This window comes from Pelophylax lessonae, assembly GCF_965119305.1.
Source record: "Pelophylax lessonae genome assembly, chromosome: 10".
NCBI lineage: Eukaryota > Metazoa > Chordata > Amphibia > Anura > Ranidae > Pelophylax > Pelophylax lessonae.
The window spans coordinates 73,534,833-73,547,972 of NC_138777.1; the positions used below are offsets into that span (position 1 = coordinate 73,534,833).

The window sequence follows — 13,140 nt, forward strand, 5'->3', positions numbered from 1 at the left end:
ATCATATGGGATAAATCAGCCAGGCCAATTTACCATAAAATCTGTTCCTGTCTCTGATTGTTTGAGGTGGGAGGAGGAACAGTGACATCATAATGTTCACCTTGTACAATTAGAAAAGCCTTGTATTCATTAAAAAAAATACAAGGCGTTCCATGAACGGTGGTGAGCGACCCCCTGTGGTCAGTGTACAGAGGGGAAGCCCAGCAGGACCCAGATGATTGCAGCTATCACTGTAGTGACGATGACTACTACATACATTTCCATTTTCCCCAGCAGTCCATCAATGCATACTTACACTGTGCCAAGCTGGAACAATATAAATATGCAATACAGATCATAGCTGGAGTTTAGCTTTAAAGTAGTTATAAAGGCTGAAGGTTTTTTTTTACCTTCATGCATCCTATGCATAAAGATAAAAAACCTTCAGTGTGCTGCCCCCCCCCCCCCCCATAGCCCGTCCCTTATATTCACCTGAACCCTATCTCGATTAAGCGATGTGCACGGGAGCCTCGGCTGTCCCGGTTCTCTATCTTCTCATTGGCAGAGACACAGCAATGGGAGCCATTGGCTCCCATTACTGTTAATTAAAGTGAGCCAATGAGAAGAGGAGAGAGCCCCGCCCTCATCTGTCTTATGGACGCATAGAGTGGGGCTTGGGAACAAGCATGCGCCAGTACCCCCATAGCAAGCGACTTGCTATTACGGACACTGGCCAAGGGGGAGGAGCCAAGAGTGTCGGCGGGAGACCTGAGAGGAAGAGGATCCGGGCTGCTCTGTGCAAAACCATTACACAGAGCAGGTAAGTATAACATGTTTTTTTTTTTTTTAAAGAACCTCTAGAAACACTTTAACCTCCACCCTCCCAGGTCTGCTCAGACACTGGGGGGGAAGCTCTGAATAAGTGGCAACTTTCAGCTTATACAGAACTTGTGGACTTCCTCCCCCACCACAGGTGACAGTGATGGATTCCAGAGCTGCCAATCATAAATCCTTAATGCTTTCCTCCACTTCTTCTTATCAACTACTGCTTTAACATACCTGGCTGCATAGCTTGTTTTAGGTTCTGCTTTGATGGGAAGACCAGGTCCACTCATGCACATGGTAGTGCCGGGATATCCTTTGGAATTGAGCATGGTGTTGCTGTTACTGCAATTAGGATGTGATTGGAAAGGTGGGCCTGCACATGTGCCAACCATACCAGGCCGTACTGGCATTTGCTGTCCCATATGAAGAACACCACCTGAGCTGGATGTTCCGACATGGCCAACATTGGAGATGACAGCAGGTAAGTGGACTGCAGCAGAAGTACAGGGCTGACCTGGGTTTGCATAGCTGGAAGATTGAGGGATATCTGGAAAACAGCTGTAAACAAACAGTAAAAGAAAATAAGGCACAAGTTAAATATATACAGTATATATATATATATATATATATATATATATATAAAAAATTACCTATATCTCAATATTCTGTGGAAAGCACAGAATCTATCCCGAGTTATTACTTACCACATTTGCTACAGTGACCAGATTTCTCCTTACATGTACATGTGGATATATTAAAGTTATACAATCACTAAACGCTGCAACAGGCACCTCCATATACCTTCATATTGACTCGAGATTCCTGCAGAACACCCCATAAGCATCAAAATACAGATAGCACCGTTTTGCAAAAAGTGATCAGCTCCTGCAGTTGTGAGCACTCACACACCCCTCTATTGATTGATGATTACATCCATAACCAAGATTGGCTAATAGTGAGATGCAGACGGAATAGACCAGAGTCCGCAAACACAGGAGACAGTTTTGTATAACAGAGAGCCTGGCTTAAAAGGTTTTCAGGGTACTCTACAGGAGGCAAAACTGACATGTAGGCTTCTGGTGGCGTATACTATGGCACATGAGGGGCGTTTTTATAGATTTCATTTGATTGTAGGTTTGATTTTATTTTCTCATATATGCAGAGGTGTATTTAGAACCTTCTGGGCCCCAGTGCACAAAACCATGAAGTGCCCCCTGTCCCCCAACCGGGGCCCTTCCAACTGATCCCGGGGCCCTTTACTCCCATCATGGGACCCTTTATTATGGCCCAGCAGCGGACCCCCTTCCTGCCATCTTGGGATCCCCCCAGGGTGGCGGAATGCCAGAGCCCAGTTGCAAATGCCGCCTTTTGCTACCCTGGTAATTCTGCCACTGGTGTCAGCAGTTTTTTATTTTTGTTGTTTTATTTTTTATTATTTTTTTACTATTTTATTTTGTAATATTTTGTACATATTTTGTTTAGGATACCCCCATTGGGGGGCTTTGGTGAAATATCAGGGGTCTAAACAGAACCATGATGTCTCACTTTTGAGACACAGAAAGGGACTGAGGACAGATTCCCTTTTAGAGAATGAATGAATAGGAATAACGCTGTATAGAGCTTCCCGTTCATTCACAAACACAGTTTACTATGCCCCACCTATGAACAAATGTAAAAAAAAAAAATTGGTACGGACCACTGACTTTGATCACTATGACAAGTAAGGGGCCGGTAAATGACACTCTCCATCCTGGCAGATCCCCTGCAGCAGCAGGGGGGGCAGGGAAGTACACAGGGCTGGGGCAGTAGGACAGGGATAGGGAGGCGGCAGGAGTGGCATGGGGAGGAACTGATGCCCTCCATTTCCTCCTGCAACCGCTAAATGTCTGCGGGAGGGAGAGGAGGAGAAGCTGGCATTCAGCGGCTACATGGAGGAATCAGTTTCCCCACATGCCGCCTTCCTCCTGTCCAGGCCTACAGGGAGGCCACACAGGCCAGGTCTCAGGCCCCTGTACGTAAGCCCCTGCATATATGTCTATGTATCAAACAGTTCTTGAAGATGACAGAAGATGAAGTCTGCTGCTGTGTCTAAACATGAAAACTACACCTTATCGATGCTTTTTAGGCTGACAAACTATACAATCTGATTGTATAATCCCTTTTATATCATCCATCGACTATGTAGTTGAAGGGCCTGTCGGATTTGATATATTTGAATTTGTTGTTTAGAGTTGTCCTCATATTACATAGTTTTGGTAACATCAAAAGCAGATTAAAGTGAGAATGTACAATCAGATCGTATAATGTATGGCCTGTATTAATCAGTTTGTGCAAAAGTTATAGCGTCTACAAACTATGGGGGGTGATTTAGAACTTCTGCTCTGATCACCCTAGGAGGTCGGAGCGTAAATGGGAACTAGTCAAAACTAGGTACGACCTTCAAAACAGAATGGTTTTACAGGTGGAGGCCACTAAAACATTTTTCCCTACTCATCTTTTCTGACTGGTTTTCACTGGTTTTGCATTTGGCTAGGGTCAGTGTCACTACTGGTAGCATGAGGTGATACCTGGACCCTATAGAGGTTGCACAGACAGTCCAACTCCTCTAGGATTGCACATCAATACGTGCCATAGTCAGAAGGTTTGCTGTGTCTCCCAGCACAGTCTCAAGAGCATGGAGGAGATTCCAGGAGACAGGCAGTTTTATTCTAGGAGAGCTGGACAGGGCTGTAGAAGGTCCTTTACCCATCAGCAGGACTGGTATCTGCTCCTTTGTGCAAGGAGGAACAGGATGAGCCCTGCCAGAGCCCTACAAAATGACCTCCAGCAGGCCACTGGTGTGAATGTCTCTGACCAAACAATCAGAAACAGACTTCATAAGGGTGGCCTGAGGGCCCGATGTCCTCTAGTGGGCCCCGTACTCACTGCCCAGCACTGTGGATCTCAATTGGCATTTGCCATTGAACACCAGAATTGGCAGGTCTGCCACTGGTGCCCTGTGCTTTTCACAGATGAGAGCAGGTTCACCATGAGCACATGTGACAGACCTCAAAGGGTCTGGAGAAGCTGTGGAGAATGTAATGCTACCTGTAACATAGTTCAGCATGACCGCTTCGGTGGTGAGTCAATGATGGTCTGGGGTGGCATATCCATGGAGGGACGCACAAGGCTACAGGGTAGACAATGGCACCCTAACTGCAATTAGGTATAGGGAGAAATTCCTTGGACCCATTGTCAGACCCTACGCTAGTACAGTGGGTCCTGGCGCACGACAATGCCTGACCACATGTGGCGACAGTTTGCAGCCAGTACCTGGAGCATAAAGGAATTGATACCATTGAATGGCCCCCACGCTCGGCTGACCTAAATCCAATAGAACCCCTCTGGAACATTATGTTTTGGTCCACCTGACGCCACCAGGTTGCACCTCAGTCAGTTCAGGAGCTCAGTGATGCCCTGGTCCAGATCTGGGAGGAAAAACCCCAGGACACCATCTGTCGTCTCAAAAGGAGCATGCCCTGACGTTGTCAGGCATTCATACAAGCATGTGGGGGCCATAAAAAATAGTACCATTTTGAGTTGCTGCAATGAAATTTCAGCAAAATGGACATAGCAGGATTACCTGCTGCATCATTTTTTCACTTTGATTTTCTGGGTGTTTTTGAATTCAGCCCTCTGTAGGTTGATCATTTTCATTTCTATTAAATGATGTGGCATTCTTTCGTTCCCAACACATTACCCAGTCCATATCAGTATTGATATCCAGCAACCAGCATGATATTTTTCTTTATTGAGATCTGATGTGTTTTTAAAATGTTCCTTTATTTTTTTTTTTAGCAGTGTACTATGGGGTTGGAAAAGCATATTGACTTAACCCTCTTGACACTGCACAGTTACACCTCTGTAAACTCATAGAGATAACAGCTGCACACGGAATGCCAGAAGAGGAGAGTAAAACAGGTAAAAATGTAGTTTTTACAGAGACAGTAGTTTAAAAGGACGCAGTTAACTGCAGAAAATGAGATTGACCACTAGAGGGCACCTTCTAAGTGCAGAACAGTAGATAAAATTCAATCTCCAGCACACATATTACACACTTTATATCTGAAGATTTATATACTGTGTTTGTGTAATATATATATATATATATATATATATATATATATATATATATATATATAAATAAATATATATAGGTAGGCAGATATGTATATAGGTAGAAAGATTAGGTATATTTAATATCTCTATCCCTATATACCTAACAAGTTAACAATTTAAAAATATAAGACGATCTAGACTTACTTTTAACAATAGTGATGTGCATTTAGCCACAACAACTGATCAGATTTGTGTTTCTCTTTCATTCATTGACAGACACAGCTCCTGATCTTTATAAGCATCGGGGTATACTGCCCCCTAGAGGAGTAGGACACTAGGCAGAAAAAGTGTGACTACGCCTATGGGCAGTCCCAGGGGGTATACTCCCTCTCTAGACCTAGTTCCTTGCTGGGATCTTTGGTCCTGGCAATTATTTATTTTTAGATAGAAATTTTTCTTAAGTTTGTTTTCCTGTGAGAGGTACAATCAACTGCCAGACTGGGCGAAGGGCTGGATAATCTAGATCCAGTGGTAACCCATAGGGCATAGGGCCGCCATTTTCTTGTAGCCTGTGTGCTTCAATGTATGGTGGCCTTGTTTGTGTAGTCAGGTGGCCATTTTGCGGTGATTTGCCATTGGAAATAGCAGCGGCTATGACAGTGGAGCCCTCTGGGCGGCGATTTCGGTGGTGGGAGCCCCTCCTCATCCCCTGGTGCTGACTCCTGGATCTTTTCATTTCCTGATCACTGCACGTTTACTGCAGATTCTACTGGTGGCTGCGGTGCCTGGTTTCTGCTGGGTGGTGAGTCTGGTGGGGTCCTCTCCCTCTCTGCTGAGGATCAATTGGTGCTCTGTGACTGGCAACCAGGTGGTGCTGCTAGAGTGGTGGGGGTTGTCCCTTAGTAGTGTTTTACACTTTTTTGAGGGGTCCCCCTGGGGACTCATGGAGTCTTTAGAGCACATCTCCCCACCTAAACCCCTTCTTTGGGGCTAAGGGGCCCCCCGGTCCCATTCATCCATGGATGCACTGACGGCGGTTCTGGAGTCCCTTGTGTCCTAGGTGGAAGTAGTTTTTGGGTAACGGGCTGGCATAAAAGCGCTCCCCCACCTACCCCTGACTCATCTGTCTCCTCAGATCCTGAATCTAATTCGGCCGCAGTGGACGTAGGTCACCCTGCTGGGTCTGCGCCCTGAATCCTCAGATAGCGAGGATGATTCCTCCGCTTCTGCAACCATGTACGAAAAGGCGCTGGTTGGCGCACTGATTGTATCTGTGCTTGAGACTTTAGGTTGGAGCACGCAGCTGCTACGGACGTGCAAGTTCCCTTTGGCACTCACAAGCCATTCAAAGTGGCAAAGGAGTTCCCTTTCCCCTCCTATTTTGACAGAATTGTCACTGAAGAGTGGAGATGACCAAAGCGTCCCCTTGGAGTCCCTAAGCGAGTTGCTAGGTGATACCCCTATGAGTAGTCCCTTCTTAAGATGTGGACTGTTCCACCGGTGGTGGACCCTCCGATTTTCAGATTAAACAAGGCAACCATAATTCTGGTTGAAGAGTCCCCAGACTTTATGGACCCAGCTGACAAAAAGGTGGAGGCTTTGGCCCGCAATTCGTACACCCTGGCTGGTTCGGCACTGGGGCTGATATTCACCATTGCCCTAGTGTCACAGACTCTGACCAAGTGGGCTAAGCTTTTACGTTGTGACCTGGAGGGGGAGTAGCTCCCCCCTGCCTTTGCTGAGCTGGTGGACCAGCTGTTCCAGGGGCTGCAGTTTATCTGTGATGCCTCTTTGGAATGCAGCTCCCCTAGTGGCTCGGCTCTCTGTTTCGGCAGTGGCCCTTCGGCGTGTCTTTTGGCTGATATGCTGGTCTGTGGACCAGACTTCTAACAAGGCCTTGACTGATCTTTCCTTTCCCGGAGATCACCTGTTTGGTGCTACCCTGGATGACATACTGTAATTAAAGTCTCACAGCGGGGAAGACTATCTTTCTTCTGCAGGCAACTGAGGACAAGGACCCTCGTTGTAGACGTGGGCCCTTCTTCTCGGCTTTGTCCCTCAGGGTCGACTGACAAGGGATTGGAGTCCTTCAGGGCATCCTCTGGAGGATTCAAGCTAAATTGATCTGGCAAGTCAAATGCGGGCTTCTCCAGACCCACTGACAAGGCCCCTCCAGCAGGAAGGTGTGCTCTATCCTGTATCTGGGGTGGACCAGCGCCTTCGCTGGTTCCCGGACCCGTAGACTTCCCTGGTACGAGAACAAGTGGGTCCACGAGGTCATTCGGTCCAGCTACAAGTTTGAGTTTCGTTCTTACCCTCTGGTAAGGTTCTTCCTTTCCGACATGCAACTGTCCCCAATCCGCTTACAGGCTCTTTTTGGGGCGGTGCAAGACCTTTCCCTTCTGGACCTCAAGGCGCTGAACTGCTTTGTGCGGGTGCGGAAGTTCAGAATGGAGTCAGTTTGCTTGGTGGTGGCTTCCCTGCTTCAGGGGGATTTTCTTGCCTTCATCAACATCAAGGACGCTTACCTTCACATTCCAATATGGGTCGGTCTCCAGCGCTTCCTCCGCTTTGCCGTGGGAGAGGAGCATTATCAGTTTGTGGTGTTACCTTTTTGTCTCGCCTCTTCTCCTCGGGTCTTCATGAAAGTGTTGGCCCGGTGCTTGCATTGGTATGCCAATGGGGGATCACGGTACTGAGCTACTTGGACGTCCTCCTTCTGCGAGCAGAGTCTCCTACTGCTCCGGTAGAAAACCTGATAATCACCATATGAGCCTGAGGGAGTTTGGCTGAATTCTGAATCTTCAGCAGTCTGCCCTGGTTTTTTCCACAAGCTGGACTATCTGGGTCTGACTCTGGACTCGGCCGTAGCCAGAGTGCTCCTTCCTCTGGAGAAACTCCAGAAATTGCAGGCTGCAATTCGTCTCCTGCTGTTCAGCAGATGGTCATTACTCTGGACTTGCATGCGGGTGCTGGGAGTGATGATGTCTATCTTCGTGGCGGTTCTGTTTGCATAGTTCCATACGAGGTCTCTGCAAGGGAGATTCTGGCCAAATGAATCAAGTATCCGCAGTCTCTTCTTCCTCCCCTTGTATTGGACAGTGGTCACCATGGATGCCTGCCTGTCCGGTTGGGAAGGCGTCCTCGGAAAATATTCTGCTCAGGGGATCTGGACACTGGAAGAGTCCAGGCTACAGATCAATGTCTTGGAACTCCGAGCGATCAGACTGTGCCTGAAACATTGGACGGATCGTCTTCAGAGATGTCCAGTGCATATTCAATCAGACAATGCCACGGCCGAGGCTTATGTCAGTCACCAGGGGGGAGGCAGAAAAAGTGACCTGGCAGCTTGGTTTGTTCCAGCCCTCTCCGCTGTAATCATTCCCAAGGTGGAAAACTGGCAGGCGGATTACCTTAGTCGGCAGGCGTTGGACCAAGGGGAGTGGTCCCTTCATCGAGGAGGTGTTTCATCAGTTGTATTTCCCGTGGGGCATCCCCAAGGTGGATCTGTTGGCTTCCTGACTCAACAGAAAGGTGCAGAGGTTTGTGGCTCAGTCACAGGATCCTCTGGCGGACGCCACAGATACGCTGGTGGCCAGTGGGGTCAGTATCGTCTGATTTTCGCCTTCCCTCCTCTCAAGCTTCTGCCAAGACTTCTATGCAGGATCGAGGCAGAAGGGATTTTGGTCATCTTATTGGCCTTGAACTGGCCTTGCCGGGCTTGGTACGCCAATCTGGCATAGCTGGTCGCCAGCGTTCCTTGGAAGCTTCCTCTCAGGGAGGATCTGCTGTCCCAAGGACCAATCTTCTGTCCTGCTTTATACTCATGAGTCAGTGTTTCCAAGGCCGTTAAAAGCTAGGAAACCTACTTCTAGGAAGATCTACCGTAGTACGTGGAAGACATACATTGCGTTATATGCTGGGTTGAGCATAAACTGGCCTTGAGTACTATCAAGGGTCAGGTGTGGACCTTAACTTATTTCAACGGCCTTTGGCCATATACTCCCTGGTGTGCACTTTTCTTCAGGGAGTTAGGCACTTGACACCTCCAGTGCGGTCTCTGTTGCCACCTTAGGACCTCGATTTGGTGCTCTCAGTCCTCCAGTAGCCTCATTTTGAGAACCTGTTTCAGAAGGTGGCCTTTTTGGTGGCTTTCACCTCTGCACTCAGAGTGTCGGAAATGGTGGTGTTATCCCGTCGTTCACCTTACTTGGTGGTTCACAGAGATAAGGTGGTTCTTCACCCCTCTATGTCGTTCCTTCCAAAGGTTACCTCTGATTTTCATTTGAATGAAGACATTGTGTTGCCTTCCCTGTGTCCCAGGCCTAAACATCTGAAGGAAATTGCCTTGCGTTCTTTGGATGTGGTCCGGGCAATTAGGGTGTACCTTGCAGCTACGGAGTCTTTTAGGAGGTCAGACTCACTATTTGTGCTCAAGGATGGGCCTAGGAAAGAGTTGTCTGCTTCCTCTGCGACCATTTCCAGATGGAAATGGTTCAGACGGACGGTGTTTCAGGCCTATTGCATCAGGGGTCCGGTTTCTCCTTTTCCTGTCAGGGCGCACTCTACTACTCCGGCGCTTAGTGCCTCCTGGGCCTTCCAACATCAGGCGTCAGTAACACAGGTTTGCAAGGTGGCCACCTGGTCGTTGGTGCCCACTTTCACAAAGTTCTATAAAGTGGATGTGTTGGCATCTGTGGATGCTTCTTTTGGCTGCAAGGTTTTGCAGGCTGCTGTTTAGAAGACCTGATCCTATTTGAGGGTGTGCTGTTTTTTTTTCAGGTGGGCTCCAGTGAGGGGCAAAAGGGGCAGACTGGCAAATTTCGGCCCAGGGGGCAAGTACAAACCAGAGCCCCTGGTGCAGTCACTTGTCCCCCCTCCCACTCTCCCAATCCTCCTCCTGACCCCCATTCCAAGCTGAAGCCCTGCTCCAGATACTCTCTACTTACCGGCTGAATCCAGGTTTCCGACCTGGCCAGCAGGGGGAGGTTGGTGGAACGGGCCTCTGCTCAGACAGTTTACACCATCCATGCTGGGGGGAGGGGGGAGGCCTGCGCTTTGTCCTTGTCTTCAATCCGCACTCAGGAATCCTTTAGGCATGTCTGTGGCAGAGGTGGTGCAGCCTTTTTATGGGGCATCAGAGTGGCCCAGGGGGCAATTGGCCCCCTGCCCCCTGGCCCGGTCCTTCCCTGGCTCTAGTTGTTTTGGTTGAGCTCCTGTTGCCTGGTTGGCTTCAATTTGTTAGTACATCTAACAGGTAATTCCCCCACAAAACTGAGAATGCTACTTTCCAAAGTTGCCCCTTGTTCTCCTTCATCCAGAGTGGAGGCACTTTATTACAGGAGGTTTCTTACTAGCCAGATCAACAGGTAAAAACAGGGAAAGGGGAAAAAGCCTTAAAAAAAAGAAAAGGATTGCAACCATCACATCTAATCATTGGTAAGCTGCAATACATACAGTTTTGGTTTTAATAGCACTTTAACGTGCTTTACATAAAAGCAGTCCATTAAAATAAATGGGCTACCAATGCACTCTAATATGATAAGAATAAGGTGTGTTTTTGTATTGCAATGCAGCACAGTGCAGTAGCAGTGACAGTAACAGTGTAGCAACGCGGATGCATTGGGATGCCATTAAAAATGATGCATATAAGGTGCGAAATGAGCCTTAACCTAAAAAGGGCAATAACAAATATTAACAAAGAATCGGAATGATCACTGTCAGAGTGGCTTTGGTTGCAGAGGCAGCAATTAAAGCCACTCTGACAGTGATCATTCGGATTCTCTGCTATTAACACACTCGACTGGGAACCTTCCCATCTTTTAGCATGGAGCAACAGCCCTGAAGAAGAGGGAGTCCTTGTTCCCCCGAAACATGTTGGCTCGATGTACTTGTTTCTATTTCCAATAAACGCTTTCTAACTCACCTTTTGTAAGGTTCTGGCACTCTCAGTGCCTCCTATCACATTTATTCCGGGTGATTTCCATCTACCTAGACAGAAGAAACACATATAGGTGTGTTTCCCTTTAAGGCTGAAGCTGTCATCACCCAGCGCCGGACTAGATGGCTATTTAGGGCGTCGGTTCTCACTCACATGTGTTCGTTCAAACACCAGTACCTGGATACTAATCTTGCTTGAAGCTTCCATGCTTGCAAGCTCTCCTCGCTGACGAACCTCGCTGCGCTGATCCCTGCATCCTGCTACTGGATCATCCGCATCTCCTGAGCGATCCTTCGGCTATCGCTATTAGTGCTAAGTACCCCACAGGGGAAATCTCTATAGACTTGTACTAGGCTTACACTATTTAGCTCTGCATAGCAAGGACTGTCTTTTACATCTGCATAACTAGATTGCTAGCTCTTGAGGCTACTGCTACTATTTCCTGCACTGGGTTGATCTCTCCTGTATGCACCTGCTACTCTGTCATCTGTTATCATACATGATCGCTAACCCTTCCTGCATCCATCTGCACTGTCTCACCTCAAGTGTCTGTCACCTACCACTTCCACTCAAACCTATCCCTAAGACCTTTATCATTGTCTTACCACATGTATATAAAGTCACACTAGGAACCAGCTTAATTACTGTGTGTATTTACTTGCTGAAATAAGACCTTCCATACATGATGAGTCATTGAGGTTGGGATTGGTATCTCAGCATATCTCCTACATGACTACTGACGTGGAACTACTTCTGCAGCTGAAAATCCACACCTTATAAGAAACGCAAGGAGCGTTACACCTTTCAACTTGCATATCATTGGACACCAGGCGCTTCTTTCTCCACCAACCTTTCTAAGTCTACATGCAGAAACAATCTTAAGGCTGGGTTTCCCCCGCATCTAATTTGCATGTCAGGAGCCTGTGACCGGCTCTCAATGGACCTGGTTCACACAGCTCTGGGACGGCTGCAGGGCAAATTGCACAGGAGTCCTGTGCGTCTTCTAGTCTGTTTCAGGTCCCAATTCAGCCAAAAAGTTGGACCAAAATTGGACCTGAAACGGTGAACAGGGATGCACTGGACCCCCGCTGTGAGCCGCTCCAAACAGAGGTGTGAACCCAGCCTAAGGCTGTACTCAAAGTTGCATTCAATAAAAAAAAAAATACCATGTACACAAAACCCAAGTGTTTATGTAGCACCCTCCTAAGTAGGTGCTAGTAAGAGAGTATAATTTTGAGTCCTGTCTGCTTACCAGAAGGACTGCAGGTAAATCTATCTTGTTCTCTGCCTACCAGAGAGCAGGATCTGTTAGTGAGGTCTGCTCATTGTGCACAGGTGCAACTCGTTCTGTCTGCAGAGTGTTTCACACTGCTCCAATAAGGAGGCATATTGGACAGTGGGAGGAAACCTGACAAATGGGTGCACAGGCGTTTGATACAGCCCTGGTGATTTGGCAGAGGAAAAGTGCCTTGTTGTATGCTGGGATACTGTATAAAAGCCAGGAGCACATGTGCTCAGGGTCTTTTGGCTTAATAGTGGAGTCCCGGAGGGAGGGGGATGCTGCCTCTTCCCCTGTAGAGGTGCCATGCGGCCTCAGGTAGTCAACCTGAGGGCCTGGAGAGTGCTAGTGAGGAGCTGAACCCAGAGGTCCGGTGTAGCTGACTGAAAGGGTAGACACTGGATGATCTGATTCTGCAGTACAGTGAGTACAGATCTGTGTCAAGGGACCTGACCTGAGGGGGGCCACCACTGCAGCTAGAAGAGTCAGTGGACGGGTGTCAGTAAAGGGGATGCTAGTGAATGTCCCGAAGATAATGTAGATTTACCAATACTATTGCTGGAGAGAAAAGAGCAAGGAGACTTAACCCTTAACATACATGTAGCAGTATTGATTAAGCAGTGCAGCTGCTTCCACAAGCATCCTGGTAAGGCCAAGTGAGAGTTGTCCTTATCCTTTGTGAATAGTAACAGTTGGAGTATCCCACTATTCCCTTCTCCCATCCAAGTTCCAAAATAAACACTAAAAACCAATACCCCTGGACTGTTTATTGTGTGACGAGCCATCAGGAGTAAGGAGGGATGTGTGAACTGTTCCCTAAGTGACTGTGTGCTGGTAATCAGTGGAAGGCCAAACAAGTCATCATACAGCAATCCCCATGGGGACAGTGATACATTCATATGTCATGGAAACTGTTTTTTTTTCCTGAATTTTCACTTGGATTACGTGAACAGGTAAGTTTCAAATAACACCTAGCAGTTTTATCCTTTAAATAGTGTTTGCACAAGTTAATGTCATG

The 13,140-nt window shown here is 47.6% G+C and overlaps 1 protein-coding gene across 4 annotated transcripts in view; it reads right to left on the bottom strand.

The window, feature by feature from the left end:
* The window catches only part of MYRF (myelin regulatory factor), a 250,799-nt gene that overhangs the window by 74,088 nt on the left and 163,571 nt on the right, over positions 1 to 13,140 (bottom strand). For all 4 annotated transcript variants that reach the window (XM_082269824.1, XM_082269822.1, XM_082269823.1 and 1 more), the window contains exon 3: positions 1,039 to 1,362. In XM_082269824.1, coding sequence (XP_082125950.1) covers positions 1,039 to 1,362 — 324 coding nt within the window. The remainder of the gene's footprint in view (positions 1 to 1,038; positions 1,363 to 13,140) is intronic.